The 15,903-nt window shown below is 43.0% G+C and overlaps 3 protein-coding genes across 4 annotated transcripts; 1 reads left to right on the top strand and 2 right to left on the bottom strand.

Annotated features, from left to right (window-relative positions):
* Nucleotides 1-1,318: 1,318 nt before the first annotated feature.
* FVEG_05104 (histidyl-tRNA synthetase) lies at nucleotides 1,319-3,324 on the bottom strand (the record flags this gene model as incomplete). Its single annotated transcript, XM_018893137.1, has 3 exons — nucleotides 1,319-1,720; nucleotides 1,790-2,991; nucleotides 3,045-3,324. 3 exons carry the CDS (start codon nucleotides 3,322-3,324, stop codon nucleotides 1,319-1,321), a joined length of 1,884 nt encoding a protein of 627 aa, XP_018749957.1.
* Nucleotides 3,325-5,421: 2,097 nt separating this feature from the next.
* Nucleotides 5,422-9,996, top strand: FVEG_05103 (hypothetical protein; the record flags this gene model as incomplete). Its single annotated transcript, XM_018893136.1, has 13 exons — nucleotides 5,422-5,574; nucleotides 5,635-5,712; nucleotides 5,770-5,797; nucleotides 5,849-5,991; nucleotides 6,050-6,385; nucleotides 6,429-6,605; nucleotides 6,654-6,748; nucleotides 6,794-7,151; nucleotides 7,174-7,512; nucleotides 7,565-8,900; nucleotides 8,983-9,298; nucleotides 9,352-9,907; nucleotides 9,970-9,996. 13 exons carry the CDS (start codon nucleotides 5,422-5,424, stop codon nucleotides 9,994-9,996), a joined length of 3,942 nt encoding a protein of 1,313 aa, XP_018749956.1.
* Nucleotides 9,864-11,678, bottom strand: FVEG_05102 (hypothetical protein). Of its 2 annotated transcripts, XM_018893135.1 has the most exons (4): nucleotides 11,551-11,678; nucleotides 11,218-11,451; nucleotides 11,019-11,159; nucleotides 9,864-10,965 (listed from the first exon to the last, which is right to left on the bottom strand). In XM_018893135.1, exons 2-4 carry the CDS (start codon nucleotides 11,437-11,439, stop codon nucleotides 10,180-10,182), a joined length of 1,149 nt encoding a protein of 382 aa, XP_018749955.1. In that variant the 5' UTR covers nucleotides 11,440-11,451; nucleotides 11,551-11,678; the 3' UTR covers nucleotides 9,864-10,179. The 2 variants fall into 2 exon arrangements, with proteins under 2 accessions (XP_018749955.1, XP_018749954.1); XM_018893134.1 differs by having other exon boundaries at nucleotides 11,218-11,678.
* Between the last annotated feature and the right edge of the window lie 4,225 nt (nucleotides 11,679-15,903).

Here is a 15,903-nt window from a genome sequence, read left to right as displayed (position 1 = left end):
CTTGTTATTGAGGCCCTATTCAGCTACTCGTGTGTTGGTCCATGCCCCGACTGCATGATTCCTGTCCAGCTGCATTGCACCCACCACTACCACTCCAAGGGTCTTTCCGTACTCTTATTTCCTATCCCTATAGTACTAGTGAGCAATGAGAAAAACTCAGCAAGAAGCGCAGAGTGGTCCCACGATCTTGTGGGAACCAATCAAGCCAAACTGGGGATGGAGGTGTCGCGCCGTCCTCACTCCCGCTTCGCTCTTTTCTCCCTCCCTCTCTAGTATTCTGAGTTGGGCTGATGGGTTGGCCAAGAAAAGAAACCCATCTTCAAGGAAGCACTATGCTACTCCATAGACGGAACAGGTGGAAAAGGTGATGTAAAGAGGTGGATACAAATGAAACATTACCACACAACACAGAGCAACATGCACACAGTCGAATTGCACTTGCAGTCACTCGATTCGGCTTTGTCGGCCTTGTGGCGTGAACGACAAACGCCAGTGTCTCGGTTCCAGAAGGTCGGGATCCTGAGGCCGTCTAAATGGACACTTGAACCAAACTTCAGAGTTCCCCTTCTGATGCAGGGGTGGTCGTCAGGTAGCAGCAGAAACTTAGAGCCCCCTCCCGACTTGATTGACGATGGTTGCGACTTCAGGTTGGCCTGATGCAATGGTCACTTGAGGATGCGGCTATTGATCCGCCACATCCTGGGTGCGTACGACTTGGTACCTGCGTCTCTGGTAATAAGACTTCCTAGGCTTGTGCCTTGTGGTACGTAGTCTCTCCAGTCCTGTGTTCGTCTTTGTTTCAACTTCGGGGTCGCCATCCAAGCCCCTCTGCTCGAGAACGTCGGCTGGAGCCGTAAGTGGGGAGAGATTGGTCGCGGCCTGACTTCCAGTTTCTTCCGTAAATGGAGGATTACCTCTTTGCTCACAAGACGCGCGCAGTCTCCATTGTTGCCCGTTCGTGGTAGCGTCCTCAAAAGCCCCAGCGTTGGAGGCTGGATGCTTTTCAACAGATAGGTAGTAGGACCCTAGAGCACCGCCGTGTCGATCGGAAGCGTACGGTTGTCATAGTGTTTGTTGTAGAGAGGAACAAACGTGGCTGCGCTAGGCAAAGGGGAAACAGAAAGAAAGGGAGGGAAAGGGCGACTACGATTGGCTTCACGGAACAACGTGTTTCCTTGACTTTGATACCCATAATTGACAATAAGTGGAATCATCCATTCATGTGAACAGTGACTTCGTGAGATGATCGTCCTTTCTATTAAGACTTGACGCCACGGCCATCGTTTTAACTGTTTTATTGAGGTTCGTCACAAAGAACTCATACTGTCGAACTGCTGTGAGCTGGCTCTTCTGTCCCTGGAGTCGCCTCGATTGCTGCTGGTGTGGTTTCAGGGTTGGCATCCTCAACTTCTTTCTCCACATCCTTTACCTCATCGCCCTTGATACCATGGACAACCCTCAGGCCCTCGGCTTGTCTGGTCATCTCGTCAAGCTCTCGCTTGCGCTGAAGCCGAACCTTGATCTCCTTGGCCATGTCGGACATGCTGACAAGAATGCCCTCCTTCTCGGGATGGCCTTCTTGGAGTCCCATCTCCTTAATCTTGACATTGCCTGCCTTGACTTCGTCTTCGCCAAGGAAGATAGCAAATGGCACACCATTGGCCTCGGCGGCCTTGAATTGTGCGGGCAGCTTAGGCCTAACTTTGTAAAGAAATTCTGCCTGTGACAGATAGCACAGTTAGTCCTCTGTTTCGTGGAATAGTAAGGTTCGTGGGGAAAGTCAACTAACCTTGATTCCAGACTCCCATAGCTTAGCGCACACTGACATACGTTCTTTCAGATATCCCTGACCAAAGGCCATGACATAAACATCGACATCATTGTTACGCACAGCAGCATTCTTCTCAGCGGCCATCTTGGCCTTGGTGATAGAGAAAATCCTGTCGACGCCAAAGGAGATACCGACGCAGGGGATTTGGCTCTTGCCAGAGAACATGCCAACAAGGTTGTCGTACCGGCCACCGGCAGCCACACTTCCTACGCCGACCGTGGGGTCGTCGGAACGGTCGTCATCCTCAGAGCCCTTCTTACCCTTCTTCTTGGAAGGCTTAGACTCAGCATTCTCCTGCCCAGGTGTGACCTCGGGAGCAGAGCCCTGGGTAACGACCTCGTAGATAAGTCCGGTGTAATAGTCGAGGCCGCGAGCCAAGCTGAGGTCAAAAGAAACGCGATCCAGGCAATCGAAGGCCTCTAGATACTCAAACAGCAGAGCAAGATCTTCCATTCCCTTCTTCATGGATTCGTTTGCGGCCAAGCTCTCTGTGCTCTGAAGCTTCTCCAGCAGATCCTGCTTGCCCTTGAGAACAACCCACTCTCCGATTCGGTCAGCGACATCGCCGTCAAGTCCCTTTTCCTCGGTCATCTCCTTTCGCACATCAGCCCAAGGCAGCTTGTCGAGCTTGTCGACGGCCGAGGAAATGGTGCGGATCTTGTCCTCAGGGACTCCACAGACTTGGAAAATACCGTCCAGAATCTTTCGGTGATTTAACTTGATCGTGTATCCACCGTTCCAACCAAGTCCCTCAAATACTTCTGTGATGATGCGGATGACTTCGGCGTCGGGCAGCATGGGGTCGTAGGTGCCGGCAATGTCGAAATCGCACTGGTAGAATTCTCGCATGCGACCTTTGGTCATGGCAGGTTGGTCTCGGCGGTAGACCTTGGCGATGTGATATCTCTTGATGTTTTGAATCTGCTTGTTCATGGCTAGGAAGCGGGCGAAGGGGACTGTCAAGTCATATCGCAGAGAGCAGATCTCACCACCTTGGTCAGCAAGGTCATAGATGAGCTTGCTGTCCTCTCCATATTTTCCAGCGAGGATCTCTCGGAGCTCAAAGACGGGGGTATCGATCGTGACTCCTCCGTGGCGCTTGAAGACTTGGGTGATGGTGTTGAAGATGTGGTCACGAATAACCATATCCTTCCCCTCCCCTTGGATGGTGTTAAGAAATGGCCTCTGCGGTACGATTGATTCAATCACTTACAGTCCTTTGTGCCCTTGGGGGTCTTGAGCTCGAATTTATTCTTGGGCGCCATTTCGAGGGATGTGGGAGACTCTAGAGTGGTGGTGGTGGAAGAAGAGGAAGAGGAAGAAGCGTAGCGGGGCAGGGAAAAGACTGTGATGGAGGGGTCGAGGCTGAGGAACCTTGAATGACGATACCTCCGAGTAAGAGCAAGACAGGAAGGCGCAGGTGTGGGCGACAGTGGTCTTGCCGTAATGCGGCTCAGGGAAAGGGATTTGATTGGGGCTGGTTTTGGCCTCATCTCCCTATCATTCGATGCGAGGACGCGACGGCCTCAGAGGAAATTGAAGCTTTGGAATTCACCACAAAAATGGAGGCCGATGCTCATCATGCGAGCGGCGGGACGGGGATACCTACCTACTAAGGTATGCGTCACACTTTAGATACTGACAGCAAGTCAATCGCGCATAAAACCTTTCCAGTGGGAGAAGCAATCGGCCAAGGTAGCCTAGGCTGTCTACCTACCCCAAGAGAACTAGTTGGTGGGGCATATGGGGAGCCTACACTGCACTAATTGGCTCTGATTTACCGGTATTATCAGATCCGATATCTAAGGTACCTACCTTGGTCTGAAAGAATAGATGACTGCGAGTTGTAAGAAATCTTGGAGAGGAGAGGATCTCGTATATTTACTTATACGGAGAAGAGACGATACGTATCATATTAACACAAGTTCGAGGTTTGTTATATAGGGCACTAAATTCAGCGCGAAGCTATCTAGATGTACAGGGTAAATATATACATTATGCTTTATACTTTATTAGATATAGATGTCAAAACGATACAGAACTTGAGGGAAGTTTAAATCAGAGTATTTATAGAAATTGACAAGGCTTATGCGCTTATGAATAATCGTAGTGTGAAGTGACAAGGAGTTCAACAAACCAAGTAACGCCATAGTTATAAGTCTTAGCCCAAAGAGCAATCCGATACTATCAGCATACCTAGTTACTCATTACAGGAAGTACTAATAGACATTTGCACACAAAATGATCACAAGAGCTAGACATGTAGAATATATGAATACAATTGCCATTGTTGTTTTATTAGATCGTAGTCACGTTATAGGGTTCGTAGCTATCTATCTTTCGCCTTTTGTCGTTGAGAGGGTGGAGTGACTTAACACTTGGATATATTTTTGAGGATACTTAAATGCAGTTTCTCAGAAACTCATTATGTTGACAGAAGTGATCTTACTAGCTAGGTATTCATACTTGTTTAATGCGACAATCCGGCACACACGATAATTAAGAAACGGGACATCAGCTTCATCCCATGCTTCCTGAGATTACGGGACGCTCACTGAAGTACATACCTACGCGTCAGAATTAAAGTCATCCTTCCGTGGACCCTATGCCCCAGAAATGGTACGCGAGTGGTGAGTGCTGTGACGGGATCTGGCATGCACACCACCAACTCATATTGGATCGGAATCTTGATTCGATCCGAACCCGAAGAGCTTACCCGAAGCGAGGATGGAAATCAGGGACCGGTATCATATCAAGCTGGCGCTATTGGCTGGGCCAACCTTGCCTTAAGGAATACATACATAGTACTCCGTAACTACTTAGCAGGACAGGACAGTTCACCAAGTCCATGACGGGCATCCAGGCAGAAAGACGACTTTGTACAGCACCAATCTCCTGAATATAGGTATAGTTGATAGGCAAGGTATGTAGTTCATTGTCAGCGGCCAATCAAGCTTATTTGGGAACATTTCTTGCACCCCTACGGATACTTAATTAGTTGCATCCTATATCATACAACTCCATACATGTACGCGTACTCGGTCCCTCTTCTTCACAGGCCCTGAGTCAAAACATGGTCTGTGGTGACCAAGCCATTAGCATGCTGACAGACAGGGATTGGCCGATGAGAAGTGTTCAAAAGATCGAATCCAGTCTCAAATATAGATCTGGCAGAATACACTCGTTTTTCCTGCGTCGTTGATCACCACGGGCACCCTTCATCGACCGCCGTCAGTTTATAAGGCCCTTGTCACGTCAAGAATCACCAGTTTTTTACTCCATACTTCAATGCCTGGTGGTCTCGTATCTCGTATCCACGACTTCCCGATACGGTAATATACCAAGTTAACTGAACAAGTCTGGGCTGTAACAACTATACTTACAGCCTTCCTACCCAGTATCAAGTACATCAGTTGATGTCTGCCTATAGCAGCCAACCATCGATTCCTCTTCTTCCTCTACACACATTACTCCTTTAGCCAATGCGCGACTTTGAGAGCTCCTCCGATTTCCATGAATGTCCTCATTTGGAATATTGAATCTGCTGTCCAGGACCCCATACGTGAAGGTGTCCAAGTTTCGTCGCCATCATGGCTGTTGATCATCATGACAAAATCGAGAAGTCTGTCAACTCCCCTTCTTCGGAGCCTCAAGGCCCTTTAACAAATGATGCAAAAGAAGACGAGTTGCAAGCCAAGGCAAAAGCCCGACCTGAGCGGACAGCAAATTTCAAAGATTACCTGGTGAGTAACCCCCTGAGGGCGCATTGTATCAGTGACACTCTTAACATTAGTAACTTGTAGCGGATATTCTCCTACGCAACAAAATGGGATTTCTTTGCGTATGCTGCAGGATTTTTTGCAAGCATTGGAGCAGGGATTGTAAGTTGCCCCAAATCTCGGTATCAAGACAAGATCATTAGCTAACGTGTCTTTCAGACGCTGCCATTAATGAATGTAGTTTTTGGTAAACCCATTTACGACTCCGAACTCTGAATCTGTTCCTGACGACCACTAGGGCAATTCGTTGGCAACTTTACAGAATACTTTATGCCAGGCAGCGCAACATCGCAAACTGAATTCAACAATAGCATTGATAAGTTGGCGTTGTACATGTTCGCCCTGTTTCTGGGTCGTTTCGTGCTCAACTCTATCAACAAGGTATGATCGATCAACTGACTCTCCATCCAAGCACTCGGCCTGATCTGACCACCTCTAGTTCGTCTTCCGCTTGATAGGCATCAGGCTATCATCCGCCATCAGACTTCACTACCTACAAAGACTATTCGGTCAATCCATCCATGTCCTCGACTCAATGCCTCCGGGCTATGCCACAGGCACCATCACATCTACAGCCAATGTCCTGCAGCTAGGCATATCGGAAAAACTTGGCACTTTTGTTGAATACAACTCGACCATTGTGGCTGCGATTATTGTAGCATTCGTGAAGAATTGGTCCCTGACTCTAGTCACTTCTTCAATCATCCTATACCTTTTCCTTGTCTTGGGCATATTTCTGCCCATGATACTCAAGGTTAATGCGCTCATCACAAAGGTTGCAGTACCCTTGCCCTTCGAAAACCTCGATGCTGACCAAGAACTCGGCAGAGGGCAGAGCTGGTGCGGTTGCCAGCGAAGCTTTGGCGAGCGTCAGAATGGTGGCCGCGTGCGGTGCAGAATCACAAATTTCCAGGCGATACGGCCAGTTCGTCGAAGAAACCCGCCAACATGGTAAACTTCTCTCGCCCCTCATTGGCGGACAACTCGGTTTGGTAGTAAGTAACTAAGATGGTGACTGAACTTCAAGCTGCTGACATGCGTAGTTTTTCGGGCTATATGCTGGCTTCGCACTTTGTTTCTGGTTTGGTGCAAAGTCGTACTCTGAGGGAAGATTGGACAGCGTGGGAGATGTCCTTGTGTGAGTCCGTCCACATGGTAAATGATAATGTGCTGATAGACCTAGCGTATTGCTCTCTGTTATGATTGTCGTACTTTCCCTCGAACGAACATCTACGCCGCTGCTAGCTGTTGGAAAAGCCACCGTGGCAGCCTGCGAATTCTTTGTTGTTATCGACGCTCCGCAGCCTGCCAAGGGTACTCTGAAGGATCCCCAAATCTCTTCGACACAGGATATCATTTTCGAGGATGTTACCTTTGCTTACCCTAGCCGGCCTCATGCCAAGGTGCTAGATGGCCTAGACTTGCGTATAGAGGCTGGAAAAATCAATGCGATTGTCGGGCCGTCCGGGGGAGGCAAATCGACCATTGTTGGGCTCATTCAGAGATGGTACACCTTACAGGATCAACACGCTCTTGCCAAGGTCATTGAGAAAGAGAAAAAAGGGGGTCACAAAAACAAGAAGAAAGGAGAGTGATGAGGATGTTGACGCAGAAAACGTGGTTGATAACGAGCCTGAAGAACCAGGACCTCTCGTCGAAGTCCACGGGCGAATCCTGACAGCAGGCCAATTATTGGATGACATCGATTTGAAGTGGTGGAGGTCCCAGATAGGTCTCGTCTCGCAGGAGCCATTTCTATTCAACGAGACGGTCTATGAGAATGTTGCCTATGGTCTGATCGGAAGTCCATGGGAAAATGAGACCGAGGACAAGAAGAGAGAACTTGTTAGGGAGGCTTGTCGAGAATCATTCGCCGACGAGTTCATTGATCGATTGCCAGATGTAAGTTGTGACCAAACCTTGGCGAAAATTCATCAAGGCTAACACATGCAAGGGGTTGGACACGCTCGTTGGCGATAGTGGTGCCAAACTCTCCGGTGGACAGAGACAGAGGTTGGCTATTGCACGATCTATCGTGCGGAAACCAAGTATACTTATACTGGATGAGGCCACGAGTGCTATCGACGTCCGTGGTGAGAGGATTGTCCAAGCGGCCCTTGACAGGGCTGCGAAAGACCGGACCACTATCACGATAGCCCATCGACTGTCGACCATTAAGAAAGCAGACCGTATCATTGTCTTGAAGAAGGGCAAAGTCGCTGAATCAGGTACACATGACAGTCTCATGACGATAGAGGGCGGAGTCTACTCAGGGCTTGTGCGTGCACAATCCCTATCGCTTGGAGAACCCACAGATGCAGGAGATGAGTCGGCTGAAACTGAGGACAAGCCCGTCCTGGCCAGCGTGACGAGCGTTGCAGCTTCCGAGGTCGGCACGTCGACGGAGGCTTCTAAAGACAAGGCACGGAACTTCTTTGCAAGCTTTGGCCGACTGTTCTACGAGTCAAAGAATGTGTGGCCAGCGTTTTTTCTGACTCTATTTGCCGGTGCCTGTGTGGGATCTGGAGTACCATTACAGGCATGGATTTTTGGGAAGATTATTGTTTCTTTCAACGACATAGGGACTGACTCGAACCTATCCGGGAGCAACTTCTGGTCACTCATGTTCGTCGTCCTGGCTTTAGGAATCGGAATCAGCTACTTTGTAGTTGTCTTCGTCGCCACTCGGATGTCATCCACGATACGCGTGAAATACCAGAAGCAGTATTTTGATGCGGTAATGTTCCAGAAAACATCCTTTTTTGATCATGAGGACCACTCTCATGGAACAATAACGTCCCGGCTTGGCCAGGACCCCAAGCAACTTGAAGAGTTGATGGGACTGAACATGGCCAGTGTCTTTGTCGCTCTCTTCAACGTGGTTGGGGCAATATCGATTGCGTTCGCTTTCGCATGGAAACTGGCTCTCGTCTCATGCTGTGTCGTGTTACCCATAATGATCGTTTCAGCGTACTGGCGCTTCAAATACGAGCTGGCATTCGAGAAGATGAACAATGACGTCTTTGCAGAGAGCTCAAAGTTTGCATCTGAGTCAATAGGAGCATTTAGAACGGTTACTTCGCTGACACTGGAAGATTCGATTTGCCTCCGATATCAGAACTTACTCAACGAACACGTGATATCAGCATACAGAAAAGCCAGATGGGTGAGCATACTCTTTGGTTTCTCTGATAGTGCGAGCATGGCATGCCAAGCTCTAAACTTCTGGTGGGGGGGCCGTCTTTTGTCAAGACATGAAATCGGTCTAGTTGCTTTTTTCGTCTGTTTCAGTAAGTGAACTTTATGACTTTCTGTATTCGAGTAGCGCAGATGGAGACCCAAACGCTTCTGACCCTCACTTACATCTCGCAGTGGCCATTACAAATGGAAGCGAGGCAGCCGGGCAAGCCCTTGGCTTTGGTCCAAACAGTGCTATGGCTTCTGCAGCTGCGAATCGTATTCTAAACATGAGGGAGAGCAGACCACGAGACAAGGTCTCTACCTCGCAGGAGATCCCTGATACAGATGGTGGAATGTCGATTGAGCTGGACAATATCTCCTTCAAGTACCCGACCAGGAGCACACCCGTATTCAAAGGATTGAGCCTGAAGATTGAGAAGGGACAGTTTGCTGGCCTTGTAGGCGCCTCAGGCTCAGGAAAGTCATCGATCATTTCGTTACTTGAAAGGTAAGTTGCTCGACACGACATGCTACTAAATTGTACCGGGGCTGAAGAAACAGATTTTACGACTTGGACAAGGGCCGGCTCCTCCTGAATGGCAAGGATGCTACCGACATCAACCTGTACGAATACCGAAAGTACTTTTCTCTCGTGGCCCAAGAAGCCACCCTCTTCCAAGGCACCATCAAGGAGAATATCTTACTTGGAGTCGACCCCTCAGCAATCACCGACGAGCAACTACACCAAGCGTGCCGTGATGCCTCGATCCACGATTTTGTCGTCTCATTACCGGAGGGCTACAATACAAACATTGGATCACGTGGTGTATCACTTTCAGGTGGTCAGAAGCAGCGCGTGGCGATTGCTCGCGCTCTGATTCGCGACCCAAAAGTCCTACTTCTCGACGAAGCTACGAGCTCCCTTGATTCGGAGAGCGAAAAGCTAGTCCAGTCGGCATTCGAAAGAGCTAGTGAAGGACGCACGATGCTCGTGGTAGCACATCGACTGGCCACAGTGCAGGATGCTGATGTGATCTTTGTCCTGGGAGATGGCCAATTATTGGAACAAGGATGTCATGCAGAGTTACTGAAGAGGCGGGGCGTCTACTGGAACATGGTGAGTACATATTCTTGCTCGGCGACTGAGATAGATGGCGGGAGTGTGCTGATTGAATATAGTGTCAAAGTCAATCCTTAGATCGTTAATAACGGAAGCGAGTGCAAAATGAAACATCCCAATCGCTCTCTGCTCTATGTTCTATCCTGGAAAAATAAAGGGCATGGATATAACAACTTCCTGAACTCAACTCCCTGCTCTGGCACCTTGTAAATGTCTGGAGCCCTGTTGTAGATGACATCAAACAGAGATACAATAAAACCCGACCATCTTCACACCTTGTTAGTATTGAACATGTCGTCAATCTCGCTAAGGATGTCTCCCGCATGCGTCATAACAAAATCATGGCTCCCTGGAAGAATTCGCCAGCGGACATGGTGCTCACCGCCAACGAGGGATAGTGCATCCCGGCGATAGGACTCGGGATCAATGATCTCGTCAGATCTAGCTAGTAAAACAGCTGTAGTGCCAGGAGCACGCTTGGACAACTTGGCCCAGGCTTCATGCTGATCGGTCAGGGGTGCAAAGCGAATGCTCGACATGAACGCGGGGACGAAGCCACTGTGATGGGTGACCATCCAGCGCACATACTCCATGACACGTTGCTCCAACGGCGTAACGGCCTCACCGGACGCTGGAACCACCTCTGCCTCGGCAACATTGAGTGGTGGCGTAGTGACAGCCTCGATGGGCGTCTTGGGGGGTGGCTTGGCTGAAGCGGCGATAGGCTTTTGAAGACGACTGCGTGTAGCGACGGCCAGAATGCGCTCCGGGACGAGGCCAGAGACGAAGAGGAATCGAGAGACGCGGCCAAAGGAGGCGGCGCGGATTAAACCCGCAGGCGCGAGGAGCACGAGATCGCGCACGAGGTTAGGAAACGCATTGGCAAAATGAACTGCGATGCCACCGCCGAGAGAATAGCCAACAAGGCGAAAGGCGCCTGTACCGGTCCATGCAAGAGGGCTAGAAGCCAAGACAAGCAGCATTTGGGAGACGTAGAGACGGGCATCGTGTGGTATATCAGCGACACCGTCGGAGAAACCACGCCCAAAGAGATCCTCGAGAGACATTAGTCAAGCTGGAGAGCCCGAGTAGGTAGCAAGAAGCTTACAAAGAGCATCACACGATATCCCCGCTTGACGAGCCCAAGAGCTATAGGCCCGAGAGTGATGCAGGGTGTGCTGATGCCGTGCACAAAGAAGACCTTTTCACCATTCTCAGGGCCAAACTCGTAAACACGAATGCTTCCGTACTATGTCCGTGGTCAACATAGTTCTTTCTGGGTATCAGGCCGTGAGATAATGGCTTACTGGGGTTTCTATATCTCGAGCACCAGGAAACTGATCAGGCTGATAAACAAGATTCTTCAACTTATCAGCATTGGCCTTATCGTACACGCCCGCCTTGAGCGGATTGCGGATGGTTTTCGGGCGCACGGGGTAGAGAAGTGCGCGGGCGATAGCGAGAAATGCAACAGTTGAGAGAACAGTCGTTGTGACCACGAGGGCCGTTGGCGTATCTTGAGGAGACATATTTGTGGGATACTGGATTGCGAGAAGAGCTAACGTTAGAAGCTGATGGGCTGGCTGGTGAAGAGAAAGGGTGAACACTTGTTCAGCCGCTTTGTGAGATTGGTCGATTACCTAGGTCTGTATGTGTAGGTTCGTAAGGTGTGTAGCACGCCTGAGCCGTCAACGGTACAGCCACAGTGATAAAACGGAAATGCTCAGCGCATGATGGCTCCTTTCGGTTTTTTTTTTTTTTTTTTTTAAAAAAAAAAAAGAAAGCCCGTGATCGACAGGGACAAGAAATAGAATGAAAGATACTGTAGTATTGTACAGACAAAAAGGGTTCCAGCTTTGCAGGTCTGAGGGATAAGGTCACGTCACTACACGGACGGGCTTTCCACTGACTGCCCGAGCTGAGAGCTACCTACCTACTACCTAGGTAACTAGCCCGCGGCCGGCTGAGCCGGAAGGTTAAAAATATCTACCTTAAGTACTGATAAACCCTTTATTATTGTATTTATTGAACTAAATTGATTGTCTTGCTTCTCCTCTCTTGTTAAACCGGTGGTACTATGTAATTGAGAGGGATTATATAAGCCTGCAAATGGTTTAACCTAAATAAGCCTTAGATATTAAGAATGCCAATTATATAACTAAAGGAAGACTAAAAAAGGGGTAATAGAATACTAGAAGTTAGATAGAATAGGTAATATAATTAATTCGGTTTAATAATTAAGAGTCTTAGAGCTGCACTTCTTAAAGGCAGCTATAACTATAAGAAAGAAAAGCTAATTATTAAAATAAACCTTAAGTACTATCTCCTATATACAGTATAATATCTTATAGTATAAATATAAAGTCCTATTTATTAAGTAACCCTAATAACTAGGATTCTTTTAAATAGTTATATATTATAAAAATAACTATAGAAAAGGTATATAAGCTAGGTTAACTTTTAGATCTAAGATATTTTATAAACCTATAAATTAAAGAGCTATAAAGGCCTAAGATTAAAGACTACTAAGTAATACTATATATTAAGTCTCTTTTAGATAGCTTAAGTACTGAATATAAAGAATAATATATAAATAGATATAGTAACTTACTCTTTATATAATAAGAGGCCTATAAGGCTAAAATAAATATCTATTATATAGACTTTAACTAATATAATAAATAAGTAGATAGTATCTATAATATATTAAATTAGATAATTAAGAAAATAAGCCTTTATTATATTAAAATATATTTACTTACTATAAATAAGTTAAGTAAATATAATAATATATTATAATTCTTTCTTAATCTTAAAGCTATATATAGTATTAATAATACTATAAGAAGGAAATAAGCCTAAAAACACTATTTTAAAGTACTAAAAAGCGCTTTAAACCCTAGAACTAACTAGGAAGAGTAGATTATAAAATAGGACATAATAATCTAAGTTAAAAAGCTTAGGGATATTACTAAAGCCTAATACCTAAATACCTGGTTTAAAGACCTATAATAGGCTCTAGATTAATACTTTAAGATTTTCTTATAAATTAAATAGAGTTAAAATAAGAAGGAAATTAAAGATAGATTCTATCTTCTATTAAACTTCTTTATATAGTTTAGATAAGAAATTTAAAATAGTAAGAGAAGAGGTAATAGATTATAGACTAATTAGGTTATAAAGGGGAGCTTTAGACTGATATTTAGAGCCTTAAACTTAAAGGATTAAAGCTTATTATTAGGAGATAAGAAATAAAGCAGGTTAGCTATTAATAAATCTAGGGAAGGCTTAGTAAAGTAAGCCTGGCTAAGTATTAAGACTCTAGAGAGATATATATTATATAAGAAAAATTATAAATATCCTAATAGTATATTATATTAAGTAGCTTTCCTTAAATTAGTACTTAAGAAGTTCTAGCTAAATTAAAAACAGCTAGACCTATTTAAATAATACTTAAAAGGAAATAAAGAGATTAAAGAACTATACTAAAGACTCTAAACTAATAATAAAGCCTAAAAGAGAAGTAAAGCTAACTATCTTTAGTAAGCCCCTAATCTTAGAAAAGGCAACTACCTCCCTAGCCTTAAGTAGTAAATACCTATTATATAACTTATCTATCCTAGACTTTAGAACTATAATTTATATATTTAATAACTTAAAATAGTCTAAGTTAATAAAGCCTATATAATATAAAGAAAGAGTATTTATAGGGTCTAAATAGCTGCTAATACTTAGATATAGGGATATAGAAATCTGAGTTATAAATCTATAAGATAAGCCTTAAATAATAATTCTGAATTATATAGCCTATTACCTAGAAATAGGCACTAACCTAGTATTACTATAAAAATTATAATAAATAAGGTATTAGTAAGATTAATAGAATAAGGCTAATATATTAAGATATATAAATAGCTAAGTATTATATAAGCTTAAATAAGAATATAACCAGTATATGCTTAATTACCTTATTAAAATAAGTAAATAAGCCTTATTTACTATAAGGCACCTGTATTATAACTCCTAGACTATGAATAAGCCTAATAAGGTTCTAGCTAGGATATAGTACTAGTAACTAGAATATCTGGGACTAAGGAGCCTAGAATATTTAATAAACTATACCTTTAGAGCTAAGATTAAAGGTTTAATAATAGTAGAATATAATATATATAGGTTAATTAAATTAAAGTATTAAGAGCACTATAAACTATAAGAATAACCCTTAAAAGCTAGAAAAAGAGTCTTAATAGATTTTTATAACTATCTAGTTAAAATAAATAGTTATATATTATATATTATAATAATAGACTACTATTTAGGAATATATTAAGATTACTACTTTATAAACTGCTATAATAATAACTTACTAGTAATACTTAAGTATTTTACTTAAATACTTAAGATAATATATAAAGTTAAGCTATAAGTTATAGAAATAGATAATAAGTTATAAAAGGGGTATTTAACCTATATATAGCTCTTAAAAAAGGGGATTAGAGTGGATAAGAGTATATTAAGAACTTAATAATAGAATAGCTCTAGAGAGCGTTCTAGGGAGGTAGTTAAAAAGAAAGTAAAACTACTAATAATTAATAGTAATCTCCTTTTAGGTCTTTAGCCTAAGATAGTAAGAACAGCAGTATATATACTAAACTAAATACTAAAGTAATAACTAAAGTAGAAAACCCTATATAAGAGCTTCTTTTTAAATATTCTATTTATAAAAAAAGGTAACTAGCTTTAAATTAGTTATATAAGAAGTATTAGATATAAGGCATTTTTATTAATAAAAGAGGCATAAAATAAGGAAAATCGCCTTTAATTAAAAATAAGTTTAAAAGTATAGATAGGGTATCTAGTTAGATATAATTCCTTAAATATCTTTAGAGTGTAGAACCCTGTTATAAATAAGGTCTATATAACTTAAGATATTATCTTTAATAAAAAGGAATTCTTTAGCGCTAATAAGGTATAGATAAGGGATATTATTAGGGAATAGACCTTTAAAGAATTATAATAGTAATTATAAGCTTTATTAAGTTTTAAGTAAATTAATTAAGTAATAGACCTGGTTTAAAGTATTAATAAGGAGGAAATATAGGAAATATACCTTAAAAGCCTAATTAAAGACTTACCTACCTAGGAAATAGAGTTAAAAGATAAAGAAAGTATAATACTAGTAAAATATACTTAAGTAAGATTTAAACTACTCTTAATGCTACTAAAAAGCCTACCTTTAAGCTTTTTTATTAAGTTAGGGATCTAAATAAGTTAGGGCATAAAGGCTAGGAAAGTAATAGAAAAAGACCTTTATATACTAAACTAAGCTTTTAGCGCTAGCTTAATAGCTACTTTTATTATAAAGAAGGAAAAGAAGCTAATTATTAAGGCATTAAAGAGTAGATATATTAATAGTAGATTAAAGCCTAGATATAAGGTATAAATAACTTAAATAAGCCTCTCTCTTAATAGATAAAAATACTATAAGAAGAATCTGCCTCTAGCTCTAAGTTCTTATAGTAGTCTATTAGGATATAGGTTAGAAGTAGAGTTTAGGAAAGTGTAGGAAGATTATTTAAAGAGTTATAAGTAAATAGGATCTTAGACTAAGATTATAAGGTATAATCTATATATTAGTAATTTAAAAATACTTAACTATATATAGGTATTTACTTATAAATTTAATAAATATAGCTACTTATAAAGGTATAAGGCAAGACTTATTATCTAAGGAGATTAATAGGTAAGATTAACTATTAATAAAATATATACTATAACCTTTATTAAAAAGTTATTTAGAACCTTACTTATAATTACTATAAAGTATAATCTTAAGCTAGTATAATATAATATAGTTAATATATTTATAAATATAAAACTGCTAAGTAATATCTTTATAAAATTGCCTAATAGGCTTTAGAAAGAGCAGGAAGGAAGACTAAGTCCTCCTATTGTATAAAGCGCTATATAGACTGCAAAATGCATTACTGTGG

Source organism: Fusarium verticillioides, chromosome 3, assembly GCF_000149555.1.
Source record: "Fusarium verticillioides 7600 chromosome 3, whole genome shotgun sequence".
Classification (NCBI taxonomy): domain Eukaryota; kingdom Fungi; phylum Ascomycota; class Sordariomycetes; order Hypocreales; family Nectriaceae; genus Fusarium; species Fusarium verticillioides.
Note: the sequence above shows the minus strand (reverse complement) of the source record. Positions and strands in the feature narration are given on the sequence as shown.

What these genes read in the sequence shown, in the direction of transcription:
- FVEG_05102 (XM_018893134.1), bottom strand. Translation starts at nt 11,439, where the DNA reads ATGTCTCCTCAAGATACGCCAACGGCCCTCGTGGTCACAACGACTGTT. An exon ending in CTCGAGATATAGAAACCCCA is followed by an intron (nt 11,160 to 11,217) that starts GTAAGCCATTAT and finishes CCACGGACATAG; the next exon opens with TACGGAAGCATTCGTGTTTA. An exon ending in GATATCGTGTGATGCTCTTT is followed by an intron (nt 10,966 to 11,018) that starts GTAAGCTTCTTG and finishes ATGTCTCTCGAG; the next exon opens with GATCTCTTTGGGCGTGGTTT.